The 14991-nt window shown below is 40.6% G+C and overlaps 1 protein-coding gene across 2 annotated transcripts in view; it reads right to left on the reverse strand.

Moving 5' to 3' along the window:
- Nucleotides 1–14991, reverse strand: part of LOC111239408 (ubiquitin-associated and SH3 domain-containing protein B-like) — a 56190-nt gene that overhangs the window by 11309 nt on the left and 29890 nt on the right. For both annotated transcript variants that reach the window (XM_022769286.1, XM_022769285.1), the window contains exons 2-6: nucleotides 5952–6005; nucleotides 3838–4024; nucleotides 1841–2039; nucleotides 376–545; nucleotides 88–296 (exon numbers count right to left, since the gene is read on the reverse strand). In XM_022769286.1, coding sequence (XP_022625007.1) covers nucleotides 88–296; nucleotides 376–545; nucleotides 1841–2039; nucleotides 3838–4024; nucleotides 5952–6005 — 819 coding nt within the window. The remainder of the gene's footprint in view (nucleotides 1–87; nucleotides 297–375; nucleotides 546–1840; nucleotides 2040–3837; nucleotides 4025–5951; nucleotides 6006–14991) is intronic.

Genomic DNA, 14991 nt, shown 5'->3' on the forward strand with positions numbered 1-14991 from the left:
AAATTATTAGGACTCACCCTCTGGGAACAAGAGTGTTCAAACTACATTTCATCTGGGTAAAAAAAAAGAGTGGGGTTCTCTGCTCACCCATGGAAGACCCAGGTGTCAGACTCATCGGCCAGGCTGACGTAGTTCTCAGGCAGCAGGCCGGACAGCCCGGATGCGAGCGAGGTCCCGTACACCCAGCCCTCGCTGGTACTACTCTGCTCCACCGGAGACATGAAGACAAAATCCCCGGGAACCAGCTCCAGCTCGTCCTCATTCTGAGGCATGTAGGGATACATCACCCGCAGGGTCTGCACACGTGACACGCAGAGTTACTGACATTCATAACAAATTAATATCTGTGATCTCGTTAGTTTGAATAAATGCTACCTCATGGTTAGCAAAACGGATGTCCCGGGAGAACAAGACAGCCAGCCAATCACAGCCCAGCTTGACTTCGATGCCCTTGGCCAGTTTCTCCAGCGATGGGAGGTGATCGGTGGGGAAGTTGTAAGCCAGAGTGACGTGGAGCTGCTTCTTGTGAGGCTCCACATGGACCTCTGCATGATGGAGAAGATCATCGGTTTCTGCTGTTAAAACCCATTTTCATCAGTGCTCAGTGAGATCAACTACATCATAAAAAGTGACACACTGCATATTGTTGGGGAGATAATTAGATAGAATTGCTCATAATCTCATTGTATCATTTCTGATTTTCATCTTAAAATAATTTACCATAAATTAACCTTCACAATAATCACTGCACTTTGTGTGTATTGTAAAAATGCCACTGTGTCCTGCCCAGTCAGGATCTGGTCATGGCTGGTTGCCAAATAAAAACATGATTGATGGGTTTACTATAATTTCGTAGAAGGCCTCGCCAATGGCATTACAAAGTGGGAGGAGCTATTTTGGGAGCCCCTGACAGTCCCATTCATTTTTTCCACAGACAATGTTATGTAATTCACAGTTGGAGGATGTGTACGGCTTAAATCGGCAGGAAACCTCCCGGGTCATTCCCCGCTGAATCGCTGTGCTAATTGAGGGTTTGTGATGTGCCACGCCTTATATGACAGGTTTGTAGCCTGTCTGTCTGCACGCCTCCACACCAGTCACGCTTGATCCCCACAACCAAGGGCAAACCTGAATATCTTTCCCCCCCTCGCCTCAGCTCCCAAGTTTGTGTCAAATAAAAGATTTGTACCTGTTAGTCTGTAGCAGTGGGTGTTTTTTCTCCTCGATGGAGGTATATGGACAAAATCTTGACACGTGAAAAGGCTTAAACCTGCCATCTAAAATCATATTCTGTTCTTTTTATTCTTCTCGGAGGAGATGAAGGCAGCTGCGCCTGGGTAACCACGCAGCTGAGATCACTCTGTGTTCACTAATAAAGAGTTTACACTGAGAGAAAGTCTAGAAAATGCACCTCATGAAAAATGTAAGAAGTTGCAGTGGAGTTACAACCCTCAACGTATCCAAATGCGATTTTGATGACACGCTCTGATCTGTCTCTTTACCGTGAAGCAGAAATGTGACGGAGCATTAGCGCTAACACCACAGCCTCTAATCTGATTTGGCACTTAGTGGCCTGAAGTAGCGTTTGGCAGCCAGTCTCATTTTCTCCTGTGTTTAAAAACAGTCACAGTGACAGACGGAGCGAGTGCTTCAATAACCCGACACGACGACCGTCCACAGCAGGAAACCTGGTCACCACACGTTACACAGTGAATGTGATGAACTGATGCTGACACGCTGTAAACACTCCACAACATAGTGATGAAGAAAGACAGTGAAGAAGAGGAGACGTGCAGCTCAGTGCTACAAACCCAGGGCATTGTGGGTACGTGGTTCCTACCTGCCTTCCTCGCAGCCTCTGTGGCAAAGTCGGCTGCAAACTGCTTGAGGACGTCGGCCACCTGCTCCTCCACAAAGAGGCCGATGAAGTTGGAGGATGTGTAGAGCTCCAGGGGCAGCGGGCTGGGAAAGCGACCCCGCCACTGCTGTACGGTGGCCTGGAGGGCCTCGCAGAGAGCTTCTACTTTGTGGTCTGCACACTGTGTGGAAGGAAAAAGACAGAAACCATCATAAGACATGGAATATGCAACATTGCTGTTTTCATTTATCTGTTAAAGTGATGTTTTTTAACCACTGACATAAAACTCACAGACCACCTAACTCCTCAGACATCCCCACAACCAACAGGGCAACTACTTCGGTTGTATCGTGGCGAGCTTGGGAGGAACATCACACCCGGGACACCTGAGTTTTTTTTTTTCCTTTCTTTCTTTTTTTGAGCATTTTCATTTATTGGATACAACAATTAAATGTGGAGTGTGGGGATGGAGAGTCAGGGAATGGCATGCAGCAAACAGTCTTGCACCCTCACCGCTCTGCCATCAGGTCGCCCCAACCTGAGGCAGCGTTCCAATCATTGGCAAATCCTGTACCTCACACACTGCACAAGTGGTGCTTTTTATGTTAGCTCCAAAATGATCAGACACATGAACACGCACACACATCAAACACACTACGAGTCTCAGTCGTGGTGACGTTACCGGTAAGATTTGACACTTAACACTGTTGTGTGTTGGAGGTTTCATTTGTTTTGATGAGTCCATGATTATGTCTGTTTTCTGTTTGATAGTTAACAGCTGATAACTGGTAAAATTTAGCACAATCCCAGGGCAGGCTAACTGTTAGCTTCATCCACATTTCCTTTCAAATTTCTTTTTTATGTAGTTTTTTCTGGCTTTTTTTGTGCCTTTTGTAATATTATAGTAACAGTGAGAGAGACAGGGAAGTGGCATTGACCGCGCTCTACCAGGTGAGCCACCGAGGCGTCCCCCTCCCCGATAATTTCTGACTTAAATCTAAAGTGTAAACGTGTTGTAGCTACGTCAGTAGAAAGTCGGTTCCTTTGCTGTAAGTTCAAAAACACAACACAATATAAACAATTTAAACAGCCATATAAACGGCTTTGTGGTCATTCACAGACAATTTAAAACATGATATTTTCATAAATGTGCTTGCGGCCCACCAGGGGTCGCTCTTTGAGAAAGGCTGCTGTAGAGATTTCTGCTGCCAGTTTTGAATGTTTGACAGAGCACAACATCTTAAAGGTTCCCAGTGTAACCACTAGAGGCTGTTTTTAAGAGTGGGTTGTTGTTTTGTTTGTACATGAGACGAGAGACGTACATGTGAGAGCTGCGTTACACGTTCCTGCCACCAGTCTCACCTTGTTCCACCAGTTTACAGTTGATGGAGATATTGTGCAAAGGAATGTAGAAATGCACCGGCAGAAGTGTATTGTAAATAACCTGGATGTAAACATGCAGGAGAGATACACACAACATGTTTTAGTGAGTAACACTGAATGTAAACAAAACTGTGTTTGCTTATAAGAAAGGTCCGCAGGGCCCCTTTAAGTTGGCGCTCTACAGTTATTCCTATTTACTTACGTGCTGCATGTGAAGTGTTTTGCAGGATAAAACTGGTACGAATGAAAATCTTAAATATAGAGAGGATCACTAATGTGGTTACACAACCTTGTGATTTCTTTTCTTTGCACAAATGAGTTTTTCTGGCTCTGAATTGAGACCTGAGTGGTGTTAGAACAGTTAGAAAACTGTCACTAGGTCCAACCTGGTGAGACTGCCGTCGTGACTATAGCTCTGTCAAAATGCCATCACATCATCGTGATGAGGTTCATGTCAGAAAGAGGCGAGGACAAAGACGAGAATCACGCAAACAGAATCCAGCTGATATTTACTCCGTCTCGGTCATGACCTTAAAACCTTTAACGACCTTTAACCATCGGCCTTCATCAAAGTTCAGTTGATGCATTCAGCTCACCATGAAGAACTGGCAGAGAGTGATATGAGGGAAAATGTTGTGGGCTTTGTTTTTGCCACAAGTGACCCGGCTCTGCTGCCAGAAGTGGGAGAGCTGGTTCTGTAGCGGTCCACTGGGTCGCAAGTAGAGGACGAACTCCCTGGGCAGAGGGTCGTCCAGGAATGGGTCGTCCACGTGGGAAAACAGCCTGCGGGAGAGACGGAGGTGAATGGAGTCAAGGAAAAGAGCAGGACACGATGCCTTTGTTCTCTTTTAATATTTAATGCTCAGCTTTACCCTTGTGGCACAAATAAAACCTCAAAAGATGAACCGGGCAGAATCACACAGTCCCGAATGCAAATGATTTCAGCCTTACGACCGGTTCACAGCGACCGGCACATTTCAGCCCTTCAGCTCCTTTATAATTGGAACATCTTCTGTCTTGAACTGATATTCTGGGACACAAAACTTTCCGCCTTGTCTGCCTGTTTGCTGCTAACATTGTTCTCTCCCTGCAGCAATGACAACAGTGACTTTGAATGAATAAACTCCTTGGACCTCATTCAAGATTTCATAAGATCTTATTTGCTATAAAATAATTAAATACATGCACATGGTTTAATGGGCAAAAACAGGCTTTATTTTCAACTCGTCTTTCTGTACTTAATGGAGCACCCCAAGGTTCTGTGTTTAGCCCACTTTCATTTTGTCTTTAAATATATTTAGGTGTTAATGTGCATGAACTGGTGCTCATTGCTATTGCAGTGGATCCTCTCTCTCATATTCACCTCATAAACTAGAGTCTCCCTTAAATATTTTATAGTCTGGGCTCAGTCTCCTCAAACCTGTGGTGAATGTAGATAAAACTAAATTGAGTTTGACTGACTGATTTGATTCCTGCAGACACCGTGCACACTGTTACGACTCAGGGGAAGACAATAGAGTTGATATCTCTTGGAAATATCCATAAAATGTTATTTGGCTTGACACAATGGGAAACTGAAGGTAGGTTGCTCTCCAGCCACTATGTCAATGGAACATTTTTATTTATAAAGCAAATTACAGGGCTGACACATAGAGACAGATGGCCATTTATGTTTACATTAGAAGAAGAAGAATCCTGTATTGTCCCAGTAAGTTTTACAGACACATTCAAACCTATGGTTAGTTTTGATTCTACAGTTAATCTGCCTGTGTGTCTTTGGACTGTGGGAGGAAGTCGTAGAAAACACACACAGGCACAAGGAGAACATGTAAACTTTTCTTTTATTTCATATACTTCATCTTGCAGTTGTGATCTAAAATCATGAGACATATATTCAATGTCTGGGTCTAATGTTCAGCCCTTCATGTTTCTGCTCCAAACACCTGGAATAGTCTGTAGACTGTAAGTTCACTGGTTAATTACTCCAGCCTTAATTGTATCTCTTTTAATCTTAGTTTATTGAGTATTATTGTCTGTTCTTAGTGTTGCTTCATCTTTTTCTGTATTGTCTGTAACTTTTTACATCTTGGGCAGGTCTCCCTTACAAAGGACGTTTCCAACCTAAATGGGACTTAAATGATTAATTGAAGAAACAATTAAATGAAGAAAATTATTATTATTATTATTGTTGTTATTATGTAACATATTGCTATTGAGTTTGGATTCAGGTGTATGATATAGCATTCAGTGTTTTCCGGAGGCATGGAAATATATCCAAAATATAAAATTAAGATGACATTAAAATGCATTGCAAACTATTTAAATACATAAGATCAGGCAGAAAACTAAGGGCAACATTTTAAATAAATAAAAGACATTAACAATAATAATATGCACAACATTAAAAAGATGTTATATATGTGATTTATTGGTATAAGCTGCAGCCTTTTTTTAAGGCCTGATTTAAATGAGCTGACAGTTTCATCAGATCTCAGGTGTTCAGGAAGTTTGTCCCACAGGTGAGGAGCAGAGAAACTAAAAGCCGCTTCACCCGGCTTGGAAAGGCTGAAGGGATATACAACCTGCGACTTTTAGAGACAGACTTTTACCACCCTTCTACAGCAGAGGGCAGTATAACACACTTTTTCCTCGGGCCTGTGTTGTGTATATGTGAATGTACTGTATACACACATTTGTTGTTTAAACTTACCAGTCACATGCTGCTTGCACACTCCGACCTCCTGTTGACACCAGAGCTTTCAGTCTGTAACACAGAAGAAAAAATCGAATTAAGACTTCAACAACTCTGAGACTGTTCACATACAAACTATCCATCTACTGTATCTTCTGAAGTAACAGTTTAACAGTGAGAGCAATGTGCCAACTTCTTCCACACAGCAGAGGAAACACACTGATGTCGTTCTCCGTACGGGAGTTTGTATCCTCGGGACTTTTCCGGCAGCAGATTGCAAATAAAAGGAGAACTGTTCAGCTTCCACACCTATGTGGAAACTCTGACTATAAAAACAGCTAGAGATGCGAGTGAGGGCTTTAAAGGAGGAGAAGAAAATATGGAAAAGGTTCAAAGTTGTTGACTGAACAGAAATGCCATTGGAGTTGGGTACGGTGTCACTGGAAAAAGAAAAACTGGTGAATTATTCAAGTCTTTTCTGGTTTGACGGCCTCAAAAGAATAAATAGAAATTCAGCAACTCAGACAGAAAAACACTGTAATGTCAAATGGAAATGTGTTTTTTTTTCTCTTAGTATGTAGTTAGAGCTCAGAGAAAACTGCTGTTGGCAGTGGTGGAAGTAACAACCTACGTTTCCTGTCAATGCTAAAATTACAACTAGAAGCTTTTGTATGTGCTTGCTAAGTTATTAATGCTTTTACTTTAAGTTTAGACAGATTTATTTTTGCTTTTAACTTTTAACAAACCAGACACAAGTAGATAGAAAATTACATTTGTATGACGTTTGGAAGAAGATTGAGGAAATATATGTAGAATTAATTTTAAAGCTGCAATAATTGATATTCAACAAGCAGTGAAACGACATATTATCACCTTTGTGAAGGTGTGTTCATTGAATGTGCTAGCAGTTAGCTATTTACACATTCAGCAGAAATGGAGCAACATTAGCATTTGTGCTAATGCATCCAATATTCACTCTACTTCTACTTTGCTCTGTAGTTGTTAAATGCTTTACTATGTTCGCTAGCAAGGCGCTAACTTTGTCTGTCTGGGTTTGTGATGTACAGTTTATCAGAGCTTCTTCTCTACAAATATTTGGCTGTTGTTGGAAACAGCGTTGATGAGATGATGAATTTCAACCAAACTGTAAAGTTGTGCTCCCTGTGGGTTTGTCAATGTGTGCGACACCTTTGCACACTGCACTGTCATTTAATTCATTGTTAATATAAAAATATTGATTGTTGCAGCTTTAATCTGATATCTGATCTGATATCTTTTAAAAAATATATAATTTAGTAATTTTATTATTACCTTGGATATTAGCTTGATTAATATTATTAGCTATGTTAGCTTTCCAGATAGCTTTGGTAGGTTTGGATGTATTTATGTGTATTCATGTATTTTTACGACGACTTCTGTATAACATAAATAGCACACCCCACCCGCCTGAGACAATGACTGGCCTGAAGCCACAAAATGACAGGCTCATCTTCTGAAGAAGTGCCATAAGCAGATATCTGTTCTCACACACGATTGACTGTTTTGTATGTTTTCGGTATTATATCTTATTTAAATGTTACTTGTGATGTGTTTTGTGATGACGACCCTGACGAAGGCCACAAGCGGGAAAAGCACAGGTGTAATTATTAGCATTTAAAATGGCTCCTCTCCATTTAACATCCCTGTAAACCAGTATATATAATTCCAGGGACCTGGAGCTGTACATGATGTAATATCATCAGTTACTCCTGTGTTTTACCAGCATGTTGTAATAATATTGCATTATGGGAATGGGAATTTCATAATAATTAAACATTTAAACATTTTTACAATCAACAGTTGTATAATGACATGAATCAACAATCTGACATGTCTGAGTTCATATTTCAGTAAATGTATTTTATTTTCAACCACAAACAGCTTTAAGCACGATGATGTCAGTCTGTTGGTCGATGCATCCACTACTGACTAATTTCAGCCCAGGGTGAAATTACTCAATGAATTTACTAGTGCATTGCTTCAACATTTGTTCCATGTTTACAGTGTGGTAGCTGTAGCAGAAAAACCTATGTAATTTTGTTTTCTTTTCCAATGAAACGCACCTATTCTAAGGTAGCAACACTTTCATTTTTCATTTTTCCACTTGCATCTTTAGATTCGAAAGGTCAGAGAGTATCAGTGAGTAATTGTAAATGAATGTCACACCAGGAACTGTGAGTAAAACAGAGATGACTGGCTAACAAAGTCTGGGGGCAGAACAATATGGATCATAAGTCAGAGGAGGCGACGGTTCCTCATTAGCTCCTGTGAAGATGACACACAGTGAGTGTAGGATGACTTTAACATTGATTCTTGTCATAGGAAGACTTTTCATAAGAGGTGATTCCTCTGAACTATAATTATAACTCCCTGTTCCTTGTGAAACAGCGGTTCATCTGTACGTCACTGACGGACCTCACAGTGAATATTAAGACTGTTAATAAGAGTGCAGTGAGAATGCTGGTTTATTCATGATTTCAATGAGGATATTTAAGTCCTGATTTTACAAAACAAACAAGGCTGCAGCAAATGGTGAAGCCAGATGTCTCAATTTTCATTATGCCGTGGCAGTTACACAAGTTTTCACTGGCGAGGCCGTGTAGTTGTATAATGCATTACCGGAGATTAAAGAGCTGTTTCAAAAGAAAAGAAGCACAGAAGAACAGAGATTCACCCATTCACGTCTCCACCCTTACTTCGGCAAAACCTGGAGGCTTTGGCGTGATGATGAGGAGGAGAAGGAAGAAGGGCACATCAGATTATTCATATTAGAGCCACAGAATCTAATTAGCCACCACTCAGAAGATAAGAACTCGTACATGCTAATGTGGTTTTATCTCTGGGGAGCGAGCAGCTTCCTCAGCACGCCATCAGATGTTGCTCCTGTGGGATGGGACGGGTGGAGTTGTGTGTGTGTGTGTGTGTGTGTGTGTGTGTGTGTGTGTGTGTGTGTGTGTGTGAATTAATGCTGACTGTATGTATTAGGTTGGATCGCTTCATGTCTTTGAAGGCTCCCACTGCTAAACTTGGATTAAAAACCAATGATCTACTTGTGTCGTGTGTCAATAATCTGTGTTTATAATTTTGGATGTATTATTTCATACAAATTTGGAAGTGTTTTCAGCAGATTTAATTGTGCATGTCGTTATTTAATACCTTGTGTGGTTAATAATTACTTTAAAGCTAAACTAATATTTAAAAAATATAATTAACTATGTGTAATGCGAAACTGGCAGCTTGCAGTGCACAGTAAATTATCTGGGTGATATTTGATTGATAATTGAGTCTCACTGCTCATAACAAGCCTGTTTTCAGCTGGTGGGCGACCTGCCCAGCACCAACCGAAGACACAGAGAGACATGTTTCCATGTGTTTTATTTTGAAGTGTTGATCCATAAGAAGATATATTTGTGGTTTTAAGAACCAAAAACCATCTCAGTGTAGTTTTACATCTCCTCTCTCAGGCTTCTCTCTGGAGCTCTAGTAACAACAGGTCGGTGAGCTGGTGGGATATTTCATAATTTCGTGGCCCTGACTTTGTTACTTCTAGTCAGAGGTGGAAACTGGTCTATACATGAAAAATACAAATCATATATATCAAGAAAAAAGAAAACCACCCACACTTTTATATGAAACTTCACCACGCACAATGAGCTCAGTAAGCAGCAGTGCTGACCACAGCACAGACATCACACTCAGCTCACTGATGTGCTGGTGGCTGCTTGGGGTTTATGGAGGTGCTGTGTCCCACAGGTGTAGACCTACATACAATCACGTGTGTGTGTGTGTGTGTGTGTGTGTGTGTGTGTGTGTGTGAGAGAGAATCAGAAAGAAGGAAGAGAGAGCGAGAAGTGGCAGCTGAAAGAAGCTGTTTAATGAAGGGCCTAAACCCACGTCAACACACACACACACACACACACAGACACCCACACACACACACACACACACACAGACACCCACACACACACACACACACACACACACACACACACACACACACACACACAGACACCCACACACACACACACACACACACACACACACACACACACACACACACACACACACACACACACAGACACACACACACACACACACACACAAACCAACAAACAGCAAACCAACCCAGAGACCGAGGATAACAAAGAGGAAAGGTTTTCCGCACATTAACACCTCAGTTATATTCAGCGTTAATGATGATCAGATATCTGCCTGAGAGTCATCGGTCTTTCACAACCATGTGAGAACTGAAATGGAGAAGTGGGTCCTGTGATGCATATGTCATTTAATCTGTCATCATGTTAGTCAGCATGAAAAACAGGCAGAGTGCCACTAATTACAGAATGTAAATCAAATGTAGTTGTACATGTGTTTACGAGAAATATAAAACCCACACAACCACACAGAGTCCATACTGCTCAAAGCAATCCTAACAAACATTATTCATAATGTAGATGCCACACATGACATCATATGAATCTGACCTCTCAAACATGCCATCAACCACTGTTCAGTCTTTATTAGTCTGCAACAACTGGAAGTTCAAGAGAAAAGCAACATATGGAAAAAGTTGCTGTGTCAGAAGTGACTTTAATGGATGAATTTTAAAGATATGCCTGGCTAATTAGCTTAAACTAACTAGCATTTTCATGTAAATAAATGTTTAATGTGCTTTCAGTGACTAATTTCTACAAGACAACGATTCACTGAACCCGTTTCACTGAACATTGTCCAATGACTGCATGGTGTTTTTTGTTTTTTTTTTATCTTCCCAAAACAATGAATAAGATCTAAAGTGTAAGATTAGATAGATTACACAGTGTGTTTGCAAATGTTAGCATGCCTGGCTAACTAACTTAATATGCACACTAGCATTTTCATCTAAATAAATGTTTATCAGTGTCTGACGACAATCCAGGAGAGGCCACTGTAAAGAGTGGATTAAAAGGTGTGATTGCAAATGTTAGCATGTCCGGCTAACTAGCTTACTACCCGCTGTAGCAATCTAACCCAGCGCTACTCTAACGCCAAGGTATATAAGAAGAAAGAAAGAAGCCCAATCCACAAGCAGCATATCTACTGTGTGGTATTTCCCCAATGTGTGGAAGCTGGTGCCCCAAAATGCTGCTATATCAGAGTTTAGAGTAATGTTAGCACTGTTATGTTAGCATCTGTCCTGTTCTTTTGTGTATGAGGAAGCTATCGCTCCAGCAACCCCGGCCAAACTCGTGAAATATAGTGTTTGAAATACAAGTAATAAATCATTAACCTCTGTCTTGTCGTCGTATGTTCATCATCATGTTTACAAGGATTAACTATCTCTTCTAAGATTACATTGATCAGCTGGTGAGGATGCTGTTGCTAACTATTAGCTTTAGCCTTTTGACATCACGTACTTAGTCATCAAATTATGTTCTGCCATTGTTATCATTGTAGTTTGCGTATGTGAGACTGGAAATCTTGAAAAGCATAGCAACAGTAACTATGGGGTTGAGGCTTAGCGAGCGGTCAATAGTGACTCAGACTTTAAGCAGCTGTAACATTTCATGAAGTACAGTTCTTGAGAAAAAAGAAAGCCTCTGGCAAACATAAATTCAAACTTTTCTTCTACTCTGGTTGATTGATGGAGACAGAAAATAAACACAGCGATGAGCAGTTGCACCACAAACAAATACTTACACAATTTTTCTTTAGGCCTCAGGTGATCGTTAGAATAATCATCACTGTGAGAATATAATATTCTCATAACGATGCAAAGTGTGACAAACCCTCAACACCAACATCCAGGAGTCCCAAATGTGGTTGAGGTTGTCAGCACGCAAGTTGTGTAGTCAAATCACACCTCGATCACAGGAAGTTCTAGCAGCTCTAAAGAGTAAATGTGCTGACACCTTTCAGTCCACAGCTCCAAAGGCAATCCTCAAACACAGTGGCTTCACCAAATTACACTCATCGTTGCACAACAGCCTTTAATTACAACATGTTTCTAAGAAAACAGTGCACAATCATCAAGGAAGTTGCAGTTAAACCATCAACAACACTTCTTCATGCTGAGTCCTGCCTCCTCGGTTTATGACTCCATGTTCAGAAAGATGAGAGTGACAGCATGAGTAAAACACTATAAGAACTTTTTGGATCAGTGCTCAATGAGCAGATGAGTCATGACGTGCTGGCAGCACAGCACCTGTTAGTCTGGTGAAAAGCAAAACTGCATTCCACGGTAAGGCGCTCACAGGTGGCGGCAGCTGCGTCTCAGTTTGCATCTTTCAGTCGCCTCGTGATTCTGCTGAGAGAATCCTGAGGAATCGTTCGTGGCCTTGAGCTCACGGGCTGAAGCTGAAGCTGAAACTGAAGCTGAAGCGACGCCGGGTCAAGAAGCAAGACAATCACGGCTGAAGATCAGGACATTTAGATCCAGATCCTTGTTCACGCAACTCCTGCTTCAAAGCAAACACACGTTACTGAGCTGAGGTGGATGTAGTCGAAACACAACAAAGCGAGAGACAGAACTACTGTTCAGTGTTCAGTTGCAGTTTCTGCTGCTGAACGTGGTGTAAGAAGTTGCTGAATCTAAAGGAGGCATTACCTTAGCTCACAGGGAAATGTGGTGTTGCATAACTTACCTTGATAAATAAATCATCTAAGAATTAAAGGTGCAATAACTATATCATATTTTATAGTGTGTATTTTTGTTGTCTCTTTACTAGAGATGATGTTGTTGTAGCTTCGGTTCGTTTTAGAGTTTAAATGATGTAAAAAATACAGAATAAGATTAAAGACTTAGGTTTCATTTCTTTCAGATTTAAAAAGTGATGTTTTATTGATAAACTGGAAGAACCTGGAAGAGCTAGGAAGAACTGCTTTTGGCTTTTTTGCACCATCCACCTGGAACTCATTATAAAGCACTTTTAAAAATGAAATCGTTGGTGCCTTTTGGTCACTTTAGATTCTGAATCTCTGACGTTTTAACTTGTGTTTTGTGCCTGTTTTAATTGATTCTTGTCATTACATTATTCATTAATTGTATTTATATGTTTGTTTTAATTTGATGTCCTTTTTTAACCGGTATTTTTATCTACTCTACCACATAGTAAATGAGGGCTTTGGCCTCAATGATCTTCGAGTTTAAATGAAAATAATTAAATCATTTTTTAAATTTTTACCCTCTCCATTATGATTTCACTGAGCAGTTTCCCACTTTTGAAGCAGAATTCTTCATGACACGTGATTGTTTGTGCTGTAACTGAATGACCTTTGCTCCACATGTTTTACTTTTTGTTCCCTGCAGATTCATTTTAGTTCCTACCTGCCTTTCTTGTTGTTTCTTTTGTTTGTTTCTGTTTTAAGAAGAAAAACAAAAGCACCCTGCAACTAATGCATTGGGATTCCCCTTTACAATTTCCTTTAGTTTTAGCTGCCTCTCAGGGTTTTCATAGCTGTGGGTTGTTGTTTCATAAGGCAAACCCTAAGCTGAGTCAAACATGTCGATTAGAGGCTCGTGGGGACTCGAGGAGGATCCCGTGTAAACACGGCAGGGAGCTTTTTTTGGGAGCAAACTAATTTCGGTTTGACTCATGACAGAAATCAAACCTAATGTGTTCAGAAAGCTGATGGCGGAGCAGCCTGGCCTGAGGTTTGCTGATCAAAGTGGGGAGTGATCAGTGGAACGGAGAGTCGCCTCGCTACATAGCCCCAAAAGGCCAGCTATTCACCACTCCCTCCGTCTTCATGATGACAGTGCAACTCTGCACACACACGCTTTCAACCCTCCACACTCACTTTAATGTCCAGGAGGAGAAGTCAGTGGCTTCAAGCTCCTGCAGTCGCAGCGTAAAATCCAGCTGTCAGCTGAAATATCCTCAGGACCGTGATTTCTTTATCTGATTTACCCCGGTTTGTGCAGACACTGTTTCTCAGGAAAACACTGGAGGGACACTCGAAGAGCTGACATGTTTCAATAACACCACTTCCTGCTCTTTTTCACTGCTACATTTTTAGTTATTTGGAAGACTGGTGGTTAAATCCTGTTTCCCAAAGATAACACCAGTTTTACAGCACAGCCACAAATTATGGAGCAGAAAATGACAGAGCAACTACAGTGACGAACATGTACGAACCATCAAAGCAAATCAAGTTAGCTTTGATGCTAATGTCAACTGGTCACTGTAAGAAACAGCAGAGTAGAAAATATCACTAGGGTTTCAACCAGGTGGGCTCACACTGGACTCAAACTGCTGCTAGCCAGTAATTTGGGGCGTGCATGCAAAATATTTTATTTAGAGTTGATCACACGTGTTTCTAGTTATGTCTATTTTGTAATTTTCATCATTTCCTCTACACGAGTGAGTTTGCTTTCTGTGTTAGCATCACAAAGGCTCTTGGTTTATGCTAATTTGCCATCAGAACCACAGTTAGATGATAAGACTGTTTCATTTTATGTGTTTGTTCAGTGTAGGACCTATTTAGCCTAGCTTAGCTCATAAAATGAATTATTATATATTTTTTTAAAACAATACTAAGGTGATGAGTCTAAGTCTCCTTATCCAGACAGCATTTATTCTTTCAGTTCACTGTTGAACTATATTTTAGATCAGTTTTGTTTTCTAACATTATCATCTAAATGCTGTTTTAAAGTCTTGTTTCCAATACAAGGAACACAGTTCGACAAGATAAATAATTATGTATTTATTATGTTCATATTTTGTGTATATTTATATAATTTCACACAGTATATATTGAATATATTTAACCTGACATAAACTGGAATACTGGAATTGGTATTTAAATACCCGACATGTTAAACTTTTAAATCATAGAATATACTGTAAACTCCAACCCGGTTGCTAAAACTCATTAAATTACATTAATAGCAGCTGTGTGTATCTTGCTAGGAAGCTACGACACTTCGAGAAGAATGTCCAAAAATAAAAATGCATCAAATCCATAATGATGGATTACACTGACGGGTAAATATCTCTACAGATGCATCAATTAATTGGTAGTGATAATGATTGATGGT

The sequence above is a fragment of the Seriola dumerili genome, unplaced genomic scaffold, assembly GCF_002260705.1.
Source record: "Seriola dumerili isolate Sdu_G_001 unplaced genomic scaffold, Sdu_1.0 BDQW01002628.1, whole genome shotgun sequence".
Lineage (NCBI taxonomy): Eukaryota > Metazoa > Chordata > Actinopteri > Carangiformes > Carangidae > Seriola > Seriola dumerili.